Genomic DNA, 22484 nt, shown 5'->3' with positions numbered 1-22484 from the left:
GCTCTGTTGCTTTAGACTTTTCAAGATAGACTTGACAATGGGCACAATCCTACATTTGGGAGGTTGACTGGATATGACCTCAAAGTACTTTTCCATCCCTACGTTCTGATTCTGTAATTCACTATAAGTCTCATACATGAGCCTCTAACTGTTGAAAAAATTACTGTTCTTATCCATTTCTAGTTCCAGTTACCATCCTCATTGCCACACTATAATTTCATGTAGAACCTATTTACTGAAATGCTGCTAAGAAGGAAACAGTCAATTCTAAAGACTTATAGCCCAGTTCTGCTCTCAGCTACACCAAAGTAAATACAGTGTAACCTCACCCACTTTCCTGGTGCTACTCTAGATTCACATCGGTGTAACTGAGAGTAGAACTTGGCCCTTAATTCTGAAACCATGACAATGAGTTCCAGGCCTGGTGACATGAGTCCACTGGAATCCGATTTTTGTTACATTCCCTCCAGTGTGTATTGTGTTGTACTCGAAAAACTCAAATGTACAGCAGTGACAGATGTTCCAAATAAAATATAAGAAAGTTTGCATCAGATGCTTGAATTAGTGTAGACCAAAAAAAAAAAAATGAAATTATGTCTACTGGGATTTCTGCAACTGAGTAAGAATAATTGACTTGGAAAATATATCGCTGATCATGATTCTAATTCTCAAGCAGCTGCATATTCATAGAAGGCGCCACATCCCTTAAGTTTAGTATCTGAAGAATAAGTTGAAGAGGTTAGGTTTTCAGATGTTTTGGGATTTGGTAATGTAGAATTTTTTGGGGAGAGTGGAGGAGTAGATGAGTTATCATCTATACTAACCTCACTTAATGTTGTGCTACATACAACACATCTTCCACTCTGGAGCATGGAAAACATCTGTAAGAGGTGCTAATCTTTTTGAGGTTCAAGCCAAGGAAGTGATACATTCTTTATAATAATACTAAGGAAGGACTAGAAGCATGAACCAGATAAAGCACATGTTTTCCTTGCTTTGTTTTGATCAGTATTCATCAAATTTGGACATTAATATCATATTGGGATATTTTCTTGACTTTATTGTTTTAGTCCTGAATACTGTAGTAGTCTTTTTCCATTACAAAAATGAAACACTAGAATTTATCAGTGTTAAGAAAATCCCACTAACTTCAGCCATATGGGAAACATTTAAAGTCAGGATTTGTTTTCAGATACATTTATTTGCATTTGATCAGTTAAAACAAATTATTAGCTAATTACTTGATGGGTGTCTTTTCATAGATTCCTAAATTGAAAAGGCCAGAGGGAACATTGTGATCATCGAGTCTCATCCCCCGTATAGCACAGGCCATAGAATTTCCAACACTATTCCAGAGTCAAGCCCAATAACTTCTGGTTGTGAAAGAACATATCTTTTAGAAAGACACCCAGTCATGATTTAATGACTTCAAGTGATGGATAATCCACTACAGCTGTACATAAATTGTTCCAGCAGTTAATTACTCTCACTGGGTTATTTTGGAAATTTCAATCTAATTTTGCATTTTCTTTCTAAATGAAACTAAAATATTATTTTCAAAATTAAATGTTGAAAAGAAACATGTCCCTTTATGTTGCCAGATATTATCATTGTCTTTTATTAGTCTAGCAAAATGAAGACTAAGAAGGGATTTGATTCCTCTCTACAAATACATTAGGGAGGTAAACACAAAGGAGGGAAAGAGCTATTTAAGATCAACAACAATGTTGGCACAAGAACAAATGAGCATAGGCTGGTCAGGAATATTATTGGGCTGAAGGTTAGTGGTAGGTTTCTAACCATTAGTGGAGTGGGGTTCTCAAACAGCCTCCCAACAGGAGAAGTGGGGACAAATAACCTAAGTTCAAAACGGCGCTTGATAAGTTTAGATCTGTGATTATATGATGGTGCTGCTTGTAATAGCAGGGAACTGGACGCAGTGAACCAGGAGGTCCCTTCCAGTCCTATGTCCTATGTTCCTGTTATTATTAGTGGTAGTAGCAAAATTATATGGTGGCATCACCTAGAGGATTCATCCAGGCCAGCTCCCCAATGTGCAATCACACAGTAAGTGAAATATAATGTCTTACTGCAAGCATCCAGTCCATGTCAAGTTTCAGATTTGTAAATTGCTTCCTTTTTAAACTAAACTCAAAAGCAAATGGTACATACCTGGCAAACATCATAGTGCTCAAAGAGAGACAGCAAGCCGATATCACTGCGGTTAGTGATTCCTTTCAAAACTGTGATATTTCCATTTCCAGAGTCCAGCTCTATTACATCATTGAACACGTTGGACACAGCTTTACCAGTCAGCAGCAAGTTCACAAGTTCCTGTTTATAATATAAAAAAAAGTCATCAACTATACATCTCGCTAGCTCACTAAGAATCAACACAACACATTGTGGTAACCACAGCTTTTACTTAAGTGGGGAGTTACCCTTATCTGGAATAAAGGCATTAGCTAAGCAGTGGGCTTTTCAAAGGATGTGCTTCAGGATTCCTACCCCAAAGTGCAATGACGAAACATCAACTGGATTTAAAAGGCCAGCCAGATTAGGGCAGGAAAGCCAGTTTACATCCAATACAACCTTACATCCAATACTATTCTCAACCTTTCTAGGTTGGCACCCCTTATTCTAAGTCAATCATTTTCACTAGCCCTGACATGTTCTGTAACAGTAAGAGTAAAAAATGTATCAGCCTAAATGCTAAGCCTATGTAATCGATGTGTGCATGTTTTTCAAGAGGCTGACATACTTGAGCTTGAAGGGTGAGCAGATGCAGGGAGTGGGGGAGCGTGATTTTCTTTGCTTTAGATTGTAATAAAATTTTCACTGGCTAAGGATACCCCCACTCCCAATTGACTTACATTACCCGTCCCCTTGAGGGACTGCAACCCACTGGTTGAGAAACATTGCAATACCAGAAGACATTATCAAGATATGGTTAACTAGGAGTTGAGTAAACAAGTATTTTATAATATTTTCCTGACATTTCTGCATGTGTGTGGGCATACTTTTTCTATCAGATTAGATTTGCCAAAAGGTTTACTAACTTTTGTGAACCTGGACTCACTCAGAGATGGATTTACCTTCGTGGAGGCAGGGAGATGCAGTATCTATCTATATGGCCCGTATCACTGCTGCCTTTGAAAGCCAGTGTGAACCCCAGGGTTCTCACTGCAATGGTATTACCATTGAAGATCATGTTGGAGAACACTGCAAGGAGGTGGATCCACTGTGGAAGGACAGCTTTAAAATACAATAAGGGCCTCAGAAAATTGTGACTGTGGCAGGGGCTTGAGCCATTAGGGGTTTGACCTGAGCTGTGCTTTGATGGTTTGGGCTTCTTGGAACCTGAATCCCAAAGCACATCTCAAAGGGCGAAATGCCATGTGTATCTAAGCCAAAGAACATGTTCCTCCCATGCCCTGTGAATTGAAAGAGCCAAAACTCATAAAGCCGTTGGGTGGCTTTCCATGGAGAGCATTTAATCCATTCACATTGAAATTCAAAATCAGGCAGGGTAGATTCCTAACATTGTTTCATAAAGAAAGGCCAAGAAATAAGTGTTATATGGATGTGTTCATTTTCTAGGGACAGAAGTCTTGCCTGTACAAAACAGCCTTCCATGTTGTAACAATGTATTAAATTCACCCAGTACAACTCTGAAACACCCTCCTCTGCCACTTACGTACAATAATCAGTGGTGGGCTTAGTCATGGCCTGTACCACCACTTACGGCCTACACACTACATCTGCCAGAGTCTGCTCATGCTGTTCCTTCTAATATTACTGTTGGCCAGTCCATGGAGTCAGAGTGGTGTGTGAGTATAAAGCCGATGGAACTGAATGGGACACCACGCACATCTCACTTTGGATAAGGTCTCCACAAAACACGCTGACACTAATGGCACATGGCAATACACAGAAGCGGATTATGCCACACAAAGGAATTGGCTGAGCATTAATACACAACATTGTGAGGGTCCACAGAGAAAAAACAAAATATGAAGATAATTTTGAGGAAAAAAGTTTCAAGTTGCCATAGCTCGAAGGCAGAAAGAATTAAGCTCTTGCCAGTTTAGACTTGATTTATGATAGCAATAACAAATTTACATATTTATAGCCAGTTTTTATTCCAAAGGAGCCCAGGAGCTTTATAGACTTGCACGGATGTACAGACTACAGCAAGGGAGCTCTTAGTCCACCAGGGAAGTACAGCCCCCTCTTACAAGAAGCACCAAAGATGTTTAACACACACAGCAACACCGCACAACAGGTTTGGGAAAGAAAGTGAATGGTGCCTTTTTCCTGCAGCAATAATTTAGGTACTGTAGACAGAATGTCTTGAGTTTAAGTTTCACCAGGGCAATAAGATTACAACTACTTCTTTATGAGGACATGCCAATTTAATGATTACAGATTTTCAGGACCTCAATTTTATTTCTCATTGGAAGACAGGAACTCCACCAGCCCTGCAGCCTTAGTTCAATACTAAATCGGAAGGAAGAATAGTAATTTCTGAGCAACAAACACTGCTTCCTGCATCATTGATGCTTACATGGCGGCTCAGTGGTATTTGTTAGGTCCCCCTGATCCAAGAACCCAGCAACTGAGCATCCAGTTCATTAAATGGGGATGGCAGAAAGATGCACCAGAAACCCAACTCAGGTATCGATCAAAAGCCCACTGACTACAGCAAGCTTTGGATTAGGTCGCAACTGAGCTTGCAAAAATAAAAAATTAGAAAAACAAAGCAAAATTAGAAAAATGGCAAATAATAAAAAATTTTGTTTCAGGCAGGTAAGGAGAAGATTCACAAAGCGAGAGGCTCTCAGAACAAAGAAGAGAAAACTAAAGTCTTATAAAAGAAAAAAGGAGGAAGATACTTAAAAAAAGGGAAAAACACATGAGGAACCTGAAGTCAAGAGTGTTGTTTCTTCATGGAGTATAGTTCGTATCATGTTGGCTTTTTTGCACATGCTGTCTTTAACACTCACCCACCTCCCTTACTTACTTGTGTACAGTATCCGTGGGTGCCAATCAGTTGGTTAGTGAGCACATCAAAATCATTGCGCACCCTGAAAAAGGTTTGGGAAAGTTTAATCATAATTTCACAGGATTTAACATTTCTAAGGCTTGGAAAGTTGCTACTATGGCTCAGTTTTTGGATTTGTTTTGGGTACATTTCTCTAAGAAAATATATGCTTGTTTATGTAGTTACCTAAAACCTGCTGAAGACACAGCAGACATAGAAAGTTGTTTTAAAAGAAATTAGCAATTAAGTGGTAAACTGTAGCAGTAAAGAGAAAGGGAAGCTGTTTTCAACAATAGTTAAAGCTACAAAACTCACAGCTCCTAGAGCATTTTGCTTAAATAACTATTGAGCAAAAAAAGAGTGTTAGAAGAAGATATGCAAGTATTCTTCATATATATGCATGACTTCCAAGGATGATTGTTTTAGGAACATACTTGATTTTGTATTTTATGTAATGTTTCAGATATGAAATATAGATATTACTAACAAAGGTGCCTCCACCAGGTTAGTCTGTCTTTGATCTCTAGGGAAATTCTCATTGCTATCAATGGGATGTGTCCATTAACTGCAGACAATTCTGTATATGTGCTATACATAGTATAATCTACCATACACAACATGGAAGAACAATATGCAAAGTAAAAACCCTATTCTGAGGTCCTTTATTCTTAGAAACAACAGAATCATCATAGTGCTTCGTGCCACTGGTCCAGCTACTGCAGTACTCTGTCTCAGATAGTGGTCAGCATCAGATGATTCAGAAGAAGATTCAAGAAACATCCTAGTAGACAATTATGGAATACTCTCCCCAAAGAGGAAGGTTTTTTTCCTAAATCCCATCAGTTAGTGGTTGGATTGTGCCCTGAGACATGAGGGTTTATATCCATTATAATTCTCATGTAATTGTGAATATTCTTATACCTATAAATGTCTGATCCTTTTCTGAATGCAATCAATCAACTGGACCCTATGACAATTTTATGGCAATAAATTCCATGTGCTGGCCTAAAAAGTATTTCTTCTTTCAGTTTTAAATGTGCCAATTCCAGTTACATTGGTTCCCCTTATTCTCGTATTAGTAAAAAGATAAAGGGCTTATCTGACTGACTTTCTCTATATATTTCATTGTTTTATATACCTGTTGCATGTTCCCTCTTATTTGTCTCCTCTCTAAGCTGAACAATTCTAATCTTTTCACTCTCTCCTGATATGTAAGCCTTTCCATACATCTAACAATTTTTGTTGCTTGTCTTTGGACCCCTTCAATTTCAGCTTTAAAAAATACATATAGCGGTATAATATGTCTGTGATAATGGAAAAGGTATTATGGTGCACTTGGTGTGGTTAAAATAGGATTTAACTTGACATTTCATCCAAAACACAAACTTAACACTTATTTTCAGTTCAAAAATTTGGTTCTAAGAATAAAAAAGTTGGGGCAACTCTGCAGTTCCTGGTTACGTCCCAAATATTGTAGAGATATGTTTCTTCTGGTATTACTTGTAGTGCCAAAAGCAGGATGTATTGTAAATCTTTTAAGATTTCCAGCCTGCTTTCAGGACTGAAGAGGTCCTTAGAATCACTATATCTGAACTGAACCTGCTGAGGTTCACATGTGCACTACTTCATGTGTATAAATGAGAAGGGCAATCCAAGAGCCAGTTCCAGTGATGTCTAAGTGCCTTACTAGCTAATATTACTTGTGCTGAATCAAAAGGGCTAAGAAGAATCCATGAACACTGTGTATGTGGTGTGGAAAAGTCTTGTATAAAGAGATCACAACCTTTCAAGGCATGGATGGAACGATAGTAATCTTTGGAATTTGGCCACTTATTAGTTTTAGAAACAGTTGCATCTTGAAAATGCCATAGCCTTGTCCGAAATGAGCGGACTATACAATATACGTCAGCTAGGGGCAATGGGACATACAAGCAGGACAATGGAAGGAAGTTCTAATTGCCTCTTTAGGTGCAAACAATATGGGACTTTAGAGGTGTATCTCAGATTTTCAAGAAGAAACACATCTGCATTTCAAATCATTTCTGCTAGGGAGGAAACAACCACCAAACATATAGCTATAAGATTTACAACGATTATAAATCATACTGTCACTACAGTTCCCCATTCCCAAGAAGTTAGCATGCGAGCCAGAGTGTTTATTTACAGTACAATAAGAGGTGTGGTATTTGACAGGCCTAGCATACTTTAGGCACTGTATAGACTGAAAATAAATACAGGTAAAGACATTGCATTGTATATTTTTGTCAGCTTGCAATGCAGTACGTTGAAGACATGCAGCTTGTGAAAGGGTCATTAATTTTGATGTCCTGGTAATAAATTGTCTAAAGAACCTTAATAAATAAATTATTGTTATTAATAATACCAGTTCAATAGCATTTTCCATCTGTCAGTCCTGGTTTATGCTGCCGCTTAAATCGATGTAAGTTATGTCGCTCAGGGGTGTGAAAAAATCACCCCCGTGAGCGACGTAGCTTATCTCAACCTAACACAGTGTCTACACCATGCTTTGTCGATGGAAGATGCTCTCCCGCCAATTTAGCTTCAACCTCTCGGGGAGGTGGAGTACTGAAGTCAATGGGAGAGGGCTCTCCCATCGACTTATCGCATCTTCACCAGACCCGCTAAATCAATGCCACTGAATCAATCACAGCAGCACCAATTTACCAGGCCAGTGTAGACAAGCCCTAAGTCTTCAAGCACTCTACAGTGGTGAGTATCATTATCCTTAAGTTAAAGATGGGCAAGCTGAGGGACTAAGAATTTTGTCCAATGGTACACAGTGAGTCAGTGGTTCAGCTGGGTATAAAATCCCAGTCTCCTGGCTCTATTCCCTAGGTCAGGAGGGTGTCAAGTCAATGAAAAGATGCTGCTCAAGTACAAGGCCATTAAAAAGGGGGATTGCCTTCTTTCATTACCCTGTAGGGCTCTTGTGCATCTTCATGGTGTGACATTATCAATATTTTCCTCTGTTACGATAGCATGGAAGTATTTCTGTGGAGTGGCAGAAAATATTTTGATTGGAGGCTGAAAACACAGAATCAAGTTAGTTATGGGATTTGGGTCATAAGCAATGGTCTGTAAAGAAAATGATCCAGTTAGATACCAAGGATCTGATTCAGGAAAACGCTTAAGAACGTCCTTAAAGTTAAGTTCATTCTTAAGTGCTGCCCTGAATGGGCACCTATTTGCATAAAGCCATAATGATAGCTTTGGACTTCCAGATTGTTCTCAAAGGTCTTTCAGATGAACTATTATTACTACGTGTATTTTCTATTTTCAGCTTGCACTGTATTTACGGGAAACACATTTGCTCCATTTGGAACCCAAATGCTGATGTTAAAACTCCCTTCCCTATACCCAATCATTTGTAGCCATCTCTATCATCACATATTATTCTTTTAAAATATTCTTTTGGCGATGGTAAGTTCCCAGTGTAATTCTTTTGCTTTGTATCAGTTCGGGAAATCCCTTCATGACAAAAATACCACAGTGGAGCCCTTCTATAGTTATAAAACAATCCAGTGGCCCGCATGCACTTTTCTGATGCTTTCCAACACTGTCTCAGAAGGCTGCTGTTAGAGGCAGGACTGGTTCAAATACACATTACAGAATATCATCCTGACATACAATTAATCTCATTTTGCCTGGGCTCAACCACATTATTATATATTAACCTTGAGTCCTATTGGAATTATAAGCACTACAGTGCCATTAATCTCAAAGAGCTATACAAACCGTATGGGTAAGAGCCTCCGCTGATATAAATTCTCATTGCTCCATTGACAACGCTCCTTTGAAATCAATGGAGCGAATACAATTTACATCAGCTTACTATCAGCCCCCAAACTTTGTATCCATTCACCTACTTCGATCTGTCCCTCTTATTAAACCTATCAGTACGTTGCAGCCACTCCTGATTTAGAAATTACAAACAAATTACACAAGAGTTTAGGAAAAGTAAAGAAAAAAAAACCCATATTTAACTGAAACTGTAGTGGGAATGGGGATTTCTAGTGAGCGGTATCCAGGTTCTATCCAATTTTTAAGAATGCATACATACAAGTTCAAAAAATGTAAAGAAACAAAAATACTTGAATACTGAACACGACGGTTTGAAATACTTAATCAGACGGGCATCAGATGGGTGACACTTATGTTAAAAAAACAATGCTCTATAATGGTTTATGTTCTCAATCTGTTGATCCAAAAACCTGCAAGCTCCAAGGAAAATCCATGCCCTGTCTTTAATGGAAAACAGCTGAGAATTGCACATTAAATCCAAAAACCAGGCACACATTTAATACTGGGGGAAACGCTGACATAGCAAAACAAGCATAAAACTGGTTACTGTTCATTATTTATCTTAGATTTTCCTTCAGTTTGCTAGCTATAAAAAAAAAAGTGTGTGTTTAAGTTAATGTCAGTTCCTTAATCCTGATGACATCACACCCATTTTCATGGCAACACTGTTACATTACCAAACACACAATTAGGAGTCCACTACAGAAATAGAATTGGCGCTAAAGAAGGAGAAAAACTCCTCTTTGAATGTAAAGATCTCAAATAAGTATAAAGGAGATATGAGGAATGACAGGGCAGATTAATGGCTTTTTGTATTAATGGTCTAATTTTTTCCACATTTGCACAGTATGAAAGTCCTTTTACAAAGGTAACAGATGTTTAAAAAAGGGCAGAAAAAACCCGATGTTTAAAAACTGTGAAGGTTGTGATGTGACTCAATAAAAGCAAGAACACGGTGTTGTTCTTAACTCACTGTTTTTTCTTGTTTGGATCCCAGCTCAGCAAATACATGTTTAACTTTAAGCATGTGAGTAGTTCCATTAACAAGACAGTCAGTTTTAATACATTCTGTATTCTGATTTAATACAACTTACTCCATGTAGGTACTTCAAATCCAGGCAGCTTCAACTCAGCCCTTCATTTTTCCAAAGTATGTTGATTGTTTTCTGTATTTACCATGTCAAGCTCTTCTGTATCAAAGCCTGCCACAGTAAACAAAGATACTAAACCAAGACCGACCTATTTGTCCACATTGATGTTGATACTTAAGCTTAGCAAATATAACTGATCAAAGCTTGAGGGGAGGGAAAATCAGCTGAAACTTTGGTAAATTTGAGAGCGTTTTCCACTCTGTTCTGTTTCATAAAAGCCCAAGGTTTCATTTTCCACATATTCTAAGTTAGTTGTTGTTGCTTTCTTCTTTTTTTTTTTTAATGGAACTTTTTGCCACCAGAACGAGAAGCACAAGCGGAGTCGATGAAAGAGCATCAGCTGTCGACTTACCGCAGTGAAAACTCCACGGTAAGTAGATTTAAGTACGTCGACTTCAGCTATGCTATTCACGTAGCTGAAGTTGCATACCTTGGATCGACCCCATGTGGTAGTGTAGGCAAGCCCTGAATTGAGAGAGTTAACAAGTGGAGTAGCATGAATGTCACTTTTGTGGTTATTTTATATTTAATCATTTATCACACATATCAGTGAATATATTGCTCCAGAGCCAGTGATCTCTTCGTTTTAGCTGCAGATTGCTCAAGCAAAAGACTTTTCCCACCGTGTTTCCTAGGCTAGAGTCTCTGTCTTTACTAGGCTTAGGCACTGACACAATCAAATGTGGTACCACACCTGAGGAAGGTCTAAGCCTTTCCTTTGGTACCAACAAGAGGGACCAAGGAACCACAGACATCTCTGGCATGCTCCACACCGAGGCTGATGAACTCGGTGCTCTCTCTGTGTGAAATGAGTCCAGTGGTGCCTGAAGTGCTGCCTCCCAGAGTAGAGCCTTGAGCCTGACCACTCTGTCCTTTGAGTGAGGTTCAAACCATTTGTAGATGTGACATCTGTCGCTGGTGTGGGATTTTCCCACACACCAGGCATGGGTCACTGCCTGGCATGGATTTAGCACAAGTGTGGCAGGACGTATACCCTGGTGAACATGGCATCGTTTTGGCACCCAGCCCTGTACTAAAGAATCAAAAATGTAGTCCAAAAGACCTAAGACTAAATCTATCAGTAAAAAAACTAGCTAAAACTAACTTATCTTAACTAACTAATTCCTAACGCAAAGGAGCGAGGGAAACACTTGTAATAAGTAGTCTAAGATCACTCCAACAACCATCGCTGGCAGTAAGAAGGAACTGAAGGAAACAATGGGCAGCTCCATCCTCTTATACCAGTGCACAGCCGCGTAAGGCAATAGAGGGAGCTTGAGCTGACCTGATGGGTACCACTGAGGGAAAAAGTTCTCAAATAAGTGTGCACGAGGCTAACACACACATACAGCATAATGGACGTGTGTGAGCACTTGAAGAAGAACAGCATAAGTCAATTCAAGAAGGAGCTGGACACATTTGTGGAAGAGAAAAGACTACACAGATGCAATTACTAGAGATTGGGGATCGCAATAAGGAGATACAGGTTGACTCACATTTTGCTGGGTTTATAATAAGTCACCTTCAATGACCTACACAGCCTCCTCTTGACCCCTAACTTTTTGGTGTTTTTTCAGAGATCAAATGACTATTTTCTTCATTCATAAGAAACACTTTTTAAAAAGTTAAAAAGGTTCAAATAAGCACTGCTGTGTGCACAAATCTAGTTGCAATGAGCTACTATTAAGCAGTGAAATGCCCATGGTCCACACTGGCCAAATAAGTTCCTGAAGTTTGTGAGTAATACAGTGACGGTGTGTGTGATGTAGCCAATATTATATTTAGTCTTGAGGGGATGACAAGCTAGCTTCAAAGTGGTAATGCACTGTGCTTGCATACAGGAATCTGAGATAACATATTCAATTGGTCAACTGGGCCTCGGTTTGGCAATAGGTTATAGAACTGATGGTCTCATGTATAACAAAGGAGGGAGAGAGGCCAAGAAGATTTTATGTTGCTACAATGGGGGCTCACCGCAGGACCATTCTGGTGGGATGCAGGACTTTAAAGTAGGCTTCTGAATGGATGGATCAGTGCCAGAAAGGTCCTAATAGAGCAACAGAGTGTGCCTAACATTGCCTGGATGAGTAAGATGTTTGAGGAGGAAGTCTGAAGAGATGTGACAGCGTCTAATGTAAGACTGCAATTATTTCTGATTTTTTCACCACTAGCAGTAAAAATGCAGTTACAATCGTTACCAACTAGCATTGCTTCCCAAACCAGAGGCAACAACAAATCATGAGGAACTCACTTAGGAATTCTCTCTTGCCTCTTTCCATTTGTTATCAGTTCCGCAGCTGAGGGTTATGTGAGCATGCTGTATGAAGAAATCATACGCAAAATACAGAGAGCAGCATGAAAGCGCAACCCTTCACCTTTGTTACTTGTGTAGATCTATTTAAAAAATGCCCATGATCTTACTGACTTACAATGACTGCTGGATAGAGCTGGTCAAAAATTGGAATTTCTGTCCTGCAGGAAATTCTGTAATTTGTTTTCATCCTGAATTGTGGTGAAAAGTCAAAACTTTGAAATTTTTGGTGGAACAGAAAGTTCCAAAATTTTTATTTCTGAGTGATTTTATGAACTGAATTCAAACATTTTATTTAATTTGGTTTGACATTCACCTATGTAACTCTGAGCTGAGCAAAGCCTCATGGGAGTTGTAGTTCGAATGCCCTGTGCCCCCATTCTCTACCATGGGCTGGGCTCTTGCATCGGTTCAACCAGAGGAGAGACTGTAGTGCGGTCTCGGAGATCAGTAGTCCAGCCAAGGACTGTAGCCTATAGAGAAGTGTGGAATGAGGCACCCAAACTACACCTTCCATGAGGCATTGTGACCACTCAGACAGTTTAATAGCAAACTGACCTGAAATGAAATATTTGAATTCAGTTAGAGGAACCAAAATATTTTGATTTGGGCTGACATGAGCTGAAACAAAATATTTTGTTTTGATTTTCTCAATGCACAATTGAAAAATGTTGGCAAAACTGAAATTTTTGTATAGAAAGTTTTTATTTTGTGGAAATTCATTTTCTGTGGAAAAAAAATATTGTAACAGAAAATTCCCAATCAGCTCTACTGCTGGATTTGATCCCTTTAAGTATAACCAGAGCCGTCCCCAGGGCAACCGCTCTGGGCTCCACTCTTTGGGGGGCCCCGCACTTCGACATCACGGTGTCAGATGGGGTGACGACAGCAGCTGTCTGCCCTGAGCAGTGAGAAGATCAGGCAGAGGCAGCCAGTGAGCAGGAGACACCGTGGTGTGTCTGGCCCTACCTCCCTCCAGACAGCTGGGCTCCCCCATGGCACCAGCACACAGATGTTGTGCTGGCAGATGGGTGCTGCGCACGCAGCTCCCCTGCCCCGCATGCCCACCCTAGTCCCGCCATTATTCGAATGCGGAGGCCAGGGAGTGTGGGGATCCCAGCCCAGGCTGGGCAGGAGGCAGCACTGTCATCCAGCGGACAGGTACACCCGACCACTTTGCGCCAGATAAGCCTCCTCGGCCCACGCCCCGTGGAGCAGCTGCAGCCCCATTGCCCCCACCAGCGAGCCCCTTGCCCCATCTAGCGCCCCCGGGGGAGAGCCAGTGCATCCCCTGCCCCAAGGGGTCCCATACAGGCTGATTTGTCCCAGGCCCCGCACGCCCCTAGGGATGGCCCTGAATATAACAGTTCTCCCTGGCCTTTGAATTCTCACCCAGAACTATGTCAGTTGTGTAAATAACAACCACTCACTACATCTGTGTACGAGCCACGAAATGGCACATATTTCTGAATGATATGAGTAGTAAGGTCATATCTCCTGTTATTTTTCAAATCCTAACTGATGATTATGACATCTCCACTCATCTGTCATTGAAATATACATAAGAAGGTTTAGTTTTCTATTTAAAGGCTGTGCAGAGGTTTGAGTACACATTTCACTATCTTTAGTGATAAATTCCTGTTTCTTATAAACAAAGGATCCGTTTGGGTCCTATTTACCTCACTCAGGGCCAGGAAAGCAGCACAGTTTCTGAAAGTTATCCAGTGGCATGGTGCTAGATCTGGCTTTTAAGAGAGCTGGGTTTTGTACCAACACTGCAACTGTGGATCAGATTTATAAATATATTTAGACACCTGAAAATGCAGATCAGTGCCAAGTGGGATTTTTCAAAAGTGTCTAGGCACCTAACTCCCACTGAAATCAATTACAGATAAGTAGACATGGCATAATCCTTCTGTTAGGATTTCAAAAATAACAGGAGCTATAACCTCACTGCTTGTATCTTTAAGAAATAGGTACTAGTTAATGGCTGATTCATGGACTGAAATCAATGGGAGTTAGGCATTTACATGCCTAGGAAAAACCCACTTGGCACCTAAATATCTTTTAAAATCTCATGCCTGTGTGGCCTAAAAAAAGCCACCACATCTCTTTGGGCCTCAGTCCCCTAGCCAATAAGATGAAGATAATGCTACTTATATTATAAAATACAGATACTGTATTACTATTATTAAACCAACCACTTGGGTGTCAACTCTGCATAAGGGCAAAGGAAACGTAGTGCAATGTTAATGTTAAGTCAACTAAAAAAACCTGTGAACCCTGGAACAAAACTCAGTGGATTAGCAATTGAATATATATATATTATATATATAACTCAGTTCCAAATTGTGATTTGTTTTCAACACAATATAGGGGTCAGAGGAAGAAAATCCTAACTGCAGCAAAGCACTTTGATAACCCTAATGCATAATCTTATGTAAACACAAATGATTTCTTCATGAGAGTTAATGTTGAGAGATGGTATACAATGAATGATGGAAAAGAAGTACTTGTGGCACCTTAGAGACTAACCAATTTATTTGAGCATAAGCTTTCGTGAGCTACAGCTCACTTCATGTATTGACACTTCTCTTTCACTTGGGGATGAATCTTAAAGGCTTTTGCAGGGTGTGCTTTGGCATTGTGATATAGAGTTTACTGATTAGTCATGAGACAGATGGCAGTGAACTCTATTAAGTGCAAATAAACATCTCACCCATTGTCCCACATGTTGGTGACCCTCAATTTAAAACAGGCTATCTTAAAGAATGCTTCTAAATTAGAGCCAGCATGTCTATTACACTAACCAACTGACTCACTTAGTGATCACTGCTTCCTGAGTGACATCTGACCATATAAAACGGAATCACCATCCAAAACTGAAATGAAGTAAAACTGCTCAGGCTATCAGAAATTCTGCCAGAATTGGAGAGCCCGGAATAAAAAAGGTCTGTTATTTTGTTTGTATTTGTTATGTGGCAGAGACACTAGAGTAGACTAACCCAATTAGCACAGTACGTGTCACCTGCTGGCTGGATTTCTTGTGTGGACATTCTGTACCTCACTGCAGATCTCACACAAACCAGGCTCCATGTGGTCCAAAGGACTGGGCTCAGCATCTTTCTACTAGAACACTTTCCACAGTGGACACCCGTAAAAACTCACCAGCTATAGATTAGGAGCCTGATCTAAAACTAACAGAAAGCCTCTTACTGATTTATTGAGCTTCTGAGAAGCCAAACATAGGAATCAATCAATATCAGCAGTATTCCCTGTATTTGTAAGAAACAACACCTAGAATGCTGAAAATGCTGAACTAATATTATTTAGTGGGCCAAGGGACTGTCTGTGGAAACTAGAAAGATTTAGAAGGGTGACCACTCCCTGCCTGTGTTACACCTTTCACATGGCTAAGGCAACTCTGAAGTTTAGGAAACAGGAATATAAAAATACTCACAGGTCGATAGATCTTGTAAAGATAACCGACAGGGTAAGAAGAATGCACCCAAATGGACCAGTTTCAAACTGGAAAAAAAAAAGTTCCACTGTGTTTACATTTGTTTGTTCATTGAACATGCTTTTCAGCCCTAGCATAAGGAGATGCACCTCCAATTGGGGTCAATAAGACTCACTCCCATTTACATTATGGTCTGAATTTGGTCCTTTATCTTTTTCAAACATGGGACGCATCAGTGTCATACCCAAAATGTTGTTTATACAGTTTTCTACAAAACGTTAAATACTGAAAAAATAACAGCTGAACAATGACAAGTTTAATTTCCTCTCCATGCATCATACCTGATGAATATTCTGCTGAAGAAAAATGGTCAGATCTTCATATTTTGTGATGCTATGTAGTATTAGCTGTAACAAAATGTAAAATAATGTAATTAAAATAGATAACAATAAGCTGGTATAAATCAAGCCTGAATTATTTAATCAAGATTTAACCAAAATCTGTATGTTTGGCCAGATCCTCAGCTGGTGTAAATTGGATCACATCCATTTTGAAGCCCATGATGTTCACAACTCTCACTTTTTTCAGCAATGTTACTAAAATGAGAGAGACAACACTGGTAAGGTAGTATCTGGTCAAGTATTATCTTACGTACTTTGCCATGCTCATATCCTGGGACCAAGACGGCTACAACAACACTTACCAAAATAACATACTTTAAATCCTATTTTAGCTATAAAATTCATATATTCTGAGAGCTCTTTTAAAATGTTAGTTCCTGATATGTGAAATTTATTGCATGGAAGTTCATTATTAATTTAAGAATGATCTGTGGGTGGAAGGGCGATTCCTGGAGCCAGCTTCTGAATACCAAATCACTGGTGATTTTTAAGAGCAGGTTAGACAAACACCTGTCAGGGATGGTCTAGATCAGTGGTTCCCAAACTTGTTCCACCGCTGGTGCAGGGCCGGGCCGGTTTGTTTACCTGCCGCGTCCGCAGGTTTGGCGGATCGCGGCTCCCAGTGGCCACAGTTCACTGCTCCAGGCCAATGGGAGTCGCTGGAAGCGGCAGCCAGTATGTCCCTCGGCCCGCACCACTTCCAGCAGCTCCCATTGGCCTGGAGCAGTGAACCGCGGCCACTGGGAGCCACAATCAGCCAAACCTGCGGACGCGGCAGGTAAACAAACTGGCCCGGCCCGCCAGGGGCTTTCCCTGTACAAGCAGAGAACAAGTTTGGGAACCACTGGTCTAGATAATACTTAGTTCTGTCATGAATGCAGGGAACTGGGCTAGATGACCTCTCAAGGTCCCTTCCAGTCCTACAGTGTCTGTTATTTAAACAGTATCTGTTCTTTATCACTGATTTACACCCCGTGATTTTGAGGGGAGTAATAGTCTTGAGGCCAAATCATGGGACTCAGGGTCAGGAGAGATGGTTATATTTCTGGCTTTGTCATGGGCTTCGTGTGTGATTGTGAGAAAGCTCTTCTTCCCATTCTGTCTCAGTTTTTGGGGATAAAAATATTTCCCTAATTCACGGAGGTATTATTTGTAAGGCTTAATGCATTATTGCTTTATTAAAACAATTCCATCTTCAGATGGAAAAAAATGCGTAAGTGGAAAGAATTTAGTTTACAATTAATTATTTATTAATCAGAAAAACAAAGGGCGAGGAATACTGTAGGAAGGACAAGAAGGGAAAATCAGGGTTTCTTTCTCTGACAGTGTTGTGAAGAGCTATGGAAGGATCCATTTCCAGATCTCTTCTACTAGAGGGGAAACTGCTATTACTTGGGGCCTGGGAGAGGAGAGGGAACGAAAGGAAAGGAAAAAGGAGGATGTCGGAAAGCCCAATTCCCATTGAAGGGTGAGGTAGTTTGGGAGCCAATTATGTCACTTCCTCTTTGATTCTCCTCTGACAAGTAAATTAGAGTAATTACAGTGGTGTCAGTAGAATTAAACCTTGGTGAGCCAGGGGAGAATCAGGCCCACTGCACTATATATGTGAAGTTACAAAATATATTACAGGAAGATTACATATAAAACCTTACTGTTTCAAAGATTCCATCTGCTTTGTATTTTCCTGCTGGAGTGAACTGCTGCCTTCCTGAAGACCTAAAGAGGAGAATTAAATGAAACAGCAATTCATTTTAGAAGAATCAACAACATAACAAAGAGAAATCCATGGGCTGTAATGAATTGGAAGACTAAACAAAAAAAAAGTGACGTTAAATAAAAGACCTTTGGCTTTTTTAATACTACTTTATCTGAGCTCTGATTGTCTTTAGATTTGTTTGCAACTGATCAGTTCATGTTTCTGTATCTAGAAAGAAAAAAGGTATAGATGGAAGAACTTACTGATTTTTTTCATTGCAACAAAATAGAAGAACAATAATATCATAACAAAAGTAGAACAGACATTCAAAGTCTCTTCTGAGTTACCCACTGTAGTTGAAAAACATTTAAAAATATAATTACAATAGTCAGTGAGCTGCTTTGGGAAAGTTCTACTTCCAGATTAATAGGAAGGAATTCTCATAAAAAACCGTCCCATTGAATGGGGCCAGGAATTCACCCTGAGATTTCTCTATTAGGACAGGTAACTCCAGCGAGCCTGTGCCCATTAGCAATAAACCCTTTCAGACTAAACGGATACATACTGACCTTCGAACATAGTGATAGCTACTTAGGAGTATAAACAGAAACAGTCATTTTATACACACATGAGAGTCTTACATGATAATTAAAAATGCTCCTCCCACTTACAGTGCAACCACAGCTTTTTCACTGCCCCCTGCACGCCATAAAATATCTGCAATAGCCAGGGTGAGGCATTTGGTCCTATGAGCGTCTGAAGGCTGCAGACACCTGTTGTTTTTGGATATATGAGAAACAAGGAAAAAATCACAGTTAGTGAGACAGCCCTGTAAAAGTGAACATCTCTTTCAGTGTGCACAGGTTCACAGCAGGTGTGATATGTACAAAGGCCCAGATCCTCAAATGTATTTAGGCACCTAAATCCCATTGAAGTCAAAGGGAGTTATGTACTTAAATACCTTTGAGAATCTGAGACTAAATGACTAAAATCAATGAGTAAAGTTGCCTCACACAGGACATTCTCTTTGCACTGCTAGAACATGCCTAGTACACTATGCATGATACACACTAACTTCTTTAATTCTGGAGGTTTAACTTTAAAGGGCAGTCTCTGTTTTTTTACGATTCACTTACGAGGAAAGATTCACATACATTAGCATGTGGAGCCTGGTGAAGCAATGACTGGGTGGAGGGATCATGTCAAGTAATGAGGCAGAGAATTATTTAGCATAATATAAAAGCTTATAACTAGGAATAAAGTGGCAAAAATCAAGACAGCCAATTTAGGCTGGATAGTGGGAAATACTTTTAGACAGTGAGATCTACAGTAATAGGCTATGGATTAAACTTCTAGGGGGAGCAGTACAAACTCCATCAGTAGGCACATTTAAAATTAACTCAAAATACAAGTAACTGTCCCTTGGGGACTAATCTTGCACTGGCAGGAAGTTTGACCAGGTGTCTTTATATATCTTTTCCATCTCTACATTCTATGATATGATTGTTTTATATGCTGAATATGCTTTATAGTCAAAAAAGGCCTTCAAATTTCATTTCAGTCCTAACTCTGAATGATTTAGCTTTTGTTGGCTTGAAGCCTAAGCCTGAAAATCCTTATCTACTAATTGACTTTATTTACAATGTCATGTGCTGTAAATAAAATACATTGCATTTGTGCAGCACCTTTCACCAAAGGATCTCTAAGCTCTTTACAAAAATTATTTACTAAGTCTCACAATACCCCTTGAGATAGGTAAGCAATATTATTCCAGTTTTACAGATGAATTGGACCACTGGAAAAAGGCGAATATAATGCCCAACTTTAAGAAAGGGAAGACGGAGAATCCAGGGAACTACAGACCGGTCAGCCTCACCTCAGTTCCTTGAAAAATCATGGAGCATGTCCTCAAGGAATCCATTTTGAAGCAGTTGGAGGAGAGGAAGGTGATCAGGAACAGTCAACATGGATTCACCAAGGGCAATTCATGCCTGACCAACCTGATTGCCTTCTATGATGAGATAACTGGCTCTGTGGATATGGGGAAAGCGGTGAATGATGTGCCTTGACTTTAGCAAAGTTTTGATATGGTCTCCCACAGTATTCTTGCCAGCAAGTTAAAAAAGTATGGGCTGGATGAATGGACTATGAGGGGACTAGAAAGTTGGCTAGATCATTGGGCTCAACGGGTAGTGATCAATGGCTCCATGTCTAGTTGGCAGCCGGTATCAGTGGAGTGCCCCAGGGGTTGGTCTTGGGGCCGGTTTTGTTCAACATCTTCATAAATGATCTGGAGGATGGGAAGGATTGCACCCTCAGCAAGTTTGCAGATGACACTAAGCTGGGGGAGAGGAAGATACGCTGGAGGGTAGGGATAGGGTCCAGAGTGACCTAGACAAATTGGAGGATTGGGCTAAAAGAAATTTGATGAGGTTCAACAAGGACAAGTGCAGTGTCCTGCACGTAGGGCGGAAGAATCCCATGCACTGCTACAAGCTGGGGACCGACTGGCTAAGCAGCAGTTCTGCAGAAAAGGACCTGAGGATTACAGTGGATGAGAAGCTGGATATGAGTCAACATGTGCCCTTATTGCCAAGAAGGCTAATGGCATATTGGGTTGCATTAGTAGGAGCATTGCCAGCAGATTGAGGGAAGTGATTATTCCCCTCTATTTGGCACTGGTGAGGCCAAATCTGGAGTACTGCATCCAGTTTTGGGGCCCCCACTACAGAAAGGATATGGACAAATTGGAGAGAGTCCAGCAGAGGGCAACTAAATGATTAGGGGGCTGGGGCACATGAGTTATAGGAACTGGTCCTATTTAGTCTGCAGAAAAGAAGAGTGAGGGGGGATTTGATAGCAGCCTTCAACTACCTGAAGGGGGGTTCCAAAGAGGATGGAGCTCAGCTGTTCTCAGTGGTGGCAGATGACAGAACAAGGAGCAATGGTCTCAAGTTGCAGTGTGGGAGGTCTAGGTTGGATATTAGACAAAACTATTTCACTAGGAGGGAGGTGAAGCACTGGAATGGGTTACCTAGGGAGGTGGTGGAATCTCCATCCTTAGAAGTTTTTAAGGCCCTGCTTGACAAAACTCTGGTTGGGATGATTTAGTTGGGGTTGGTCCTGCTTTGATCAGGGGGTTAGACTAGATGACCTCCCGAGGTTTCTTCCAAGCCTGATATTCTATGATTCTAATTAAACTGAGGCACAGAGAGGTTAAGTGATTATAGGACCAAAAGTTGTAAATTGAGAAACTGGCAGACCTCTGAATAGAACCTAGGGGTCCTGACTCCTAGCCCCTTGCTCTAACTACTAGATAATACACCCTCCCAAATGGGAAGTTTGGAGTCTTTCTCCACTGGTTTTAATGGTGCCCTCTTTGAGCTTTAGACAATATCAGTCTTAGAGCACTGCCAGCCTGAGAGATGAGGTAAAAAAAACATTTGCAGCACTTGAATTAAAAGATCTAATAATTCAAAACACTAAACATCAACCAATAAAAATTAAAAAAAACAGATTTTTAAGTTCTATGTCTGCCTGGAATATAATGTTTAGTGAGAAAACTCTTCCCTCTCTGAGGACGTGGGGCATTTGAACTAATAGATGAGAGAACTCAGGTTAAAAAAAAATGTGCCCATAGCCTTTTCACATGTTCTTGTAGCCTAGCTGAGTTGTTCAGGTATTTGTGGGCAGTGCCAAAATTATATTCAGTGGATGGAGGAGGTAAAGGAACAATAAAAAAATCCATTATTTTATTCATGTAACTAGAAGAAATCTGAAGCCTAGTGCTTGATGTGAAGCAGTCAACACCTTGAAAAGGCAGGTACGCTAGAAAAAGATGTTTATTTACACAGTTCAACCATGGAGACTCCTGTCCTTTTCTGATCAAGAATCAGCTTCCACTCTATGCAGACACATCTGAAGAAAAATATGCCTCTCTCATGAATAAAACAACCCATCTCGCTATTCAAGTTTTACATGCCTGAAGGCCTTTTTTGTTTCTGCCCATAAAGATAAAGCGTTTGCCTGTTAACCAGAATTCTTTTGGGAATTTCTTCATACTTCGTCAGTCCTTCTCATACACAAAATAGGGGAAAATAAAATCTTTTAGAATGACGAGGATGAGAAAAACGAGGAGAGGAGAACAATTTCCAGATAAACAGGGCTGGGAGAAGCCACTTTAAAGCAAAAAATCTATCTTAGGTACTTATATGGCTGCCATCACCCTAATATCTGAGCCCCTCACAACCATCCTGTAAGTTAGGGAAGTGCTATTATTCCCATTTTACAAATGGGGAATTGAGAGACAGTGAAACGAAGGACCAGATATTCAAAGGTATGTAGGTGCCCAAAGATGCAGTAGATGCCTAGTAGGATTTTCAAAAGTGCCTAAGGAGGTTTGGCACCTAATTCCCATTGATTTAATTGATGGACTTAGGCATCTAACCTGCTTAGGCACTTTTGAAAATCCCATTAGGCACCGAAAAACTATTAAAAATCTGGCTGTGACTTCCCTAAAGAAGTCTGAAGAGCTGGGAATCCAACCCTCATCTCCTAAGAACAAGGACAGCATCCTAACCGCTGAATCTTTCTTGTTCT

General features: G+C 40.2%; 1 protein-coding gene across 1 annotated transcript in view; it reads right to left on the bottom strand.

Moving 5' to 3' along the window:
- The window catches only part of MINDY4 (MINDY lysine 48 deubiquitinase 4), a 90603-nt gene that overhangs the window by 19840 nt on the left and 48279 nt on the right, over positions 1 to 22484 (bottom strand). The window contains exons 10-15 of the mRNA XM_077808428.1: positions 18557 to 18658; positions 17842 to 17905; positions 16130 to 16195; positions 15789 to 15856; positions 5024 to 5087; positions 2173 to 2334 (exon numbers count right to left, since the gene is read on the bottom strand). Coding sequence (XP_077664554.1) covers positions 2173 to 2334; positions 5024 to 5087; positions 15789 to 15856; positions 16130 to 16195; positions 17842 to 17905; positions 18557 to 18658 — 526 coding nt within the window. The remainder of the gene's footprint in view (positions 1 to 2172; positions 2335 to 5023; positions 5088 to 15788; positions 15857 to 16129; positions 16196 to 17841; positions 17906 to 18556; positions 18659 to 22484) is intronic.

The sequence above is a fragment of the Eretmochelys imbricata genome, chromosome 2, assembly GCF_965152235.1.
Source record: "Eretmochelys imbricata isolate rEreImb1 chromosome 2, rEreImb1.hap1, whole genome shotgun sequence".
Lineage (NCBI taxonomy): Eukaryota > Metazoa > Chordata > Testudines > Cheloniidae > Eretmochelys > Eretmochelys imbricata.
The sequence above is the reverse complement of the archived record's forward strand: the minus strand, read 5'-3'. Positions and strand labels throughout refer to the sequence as shown.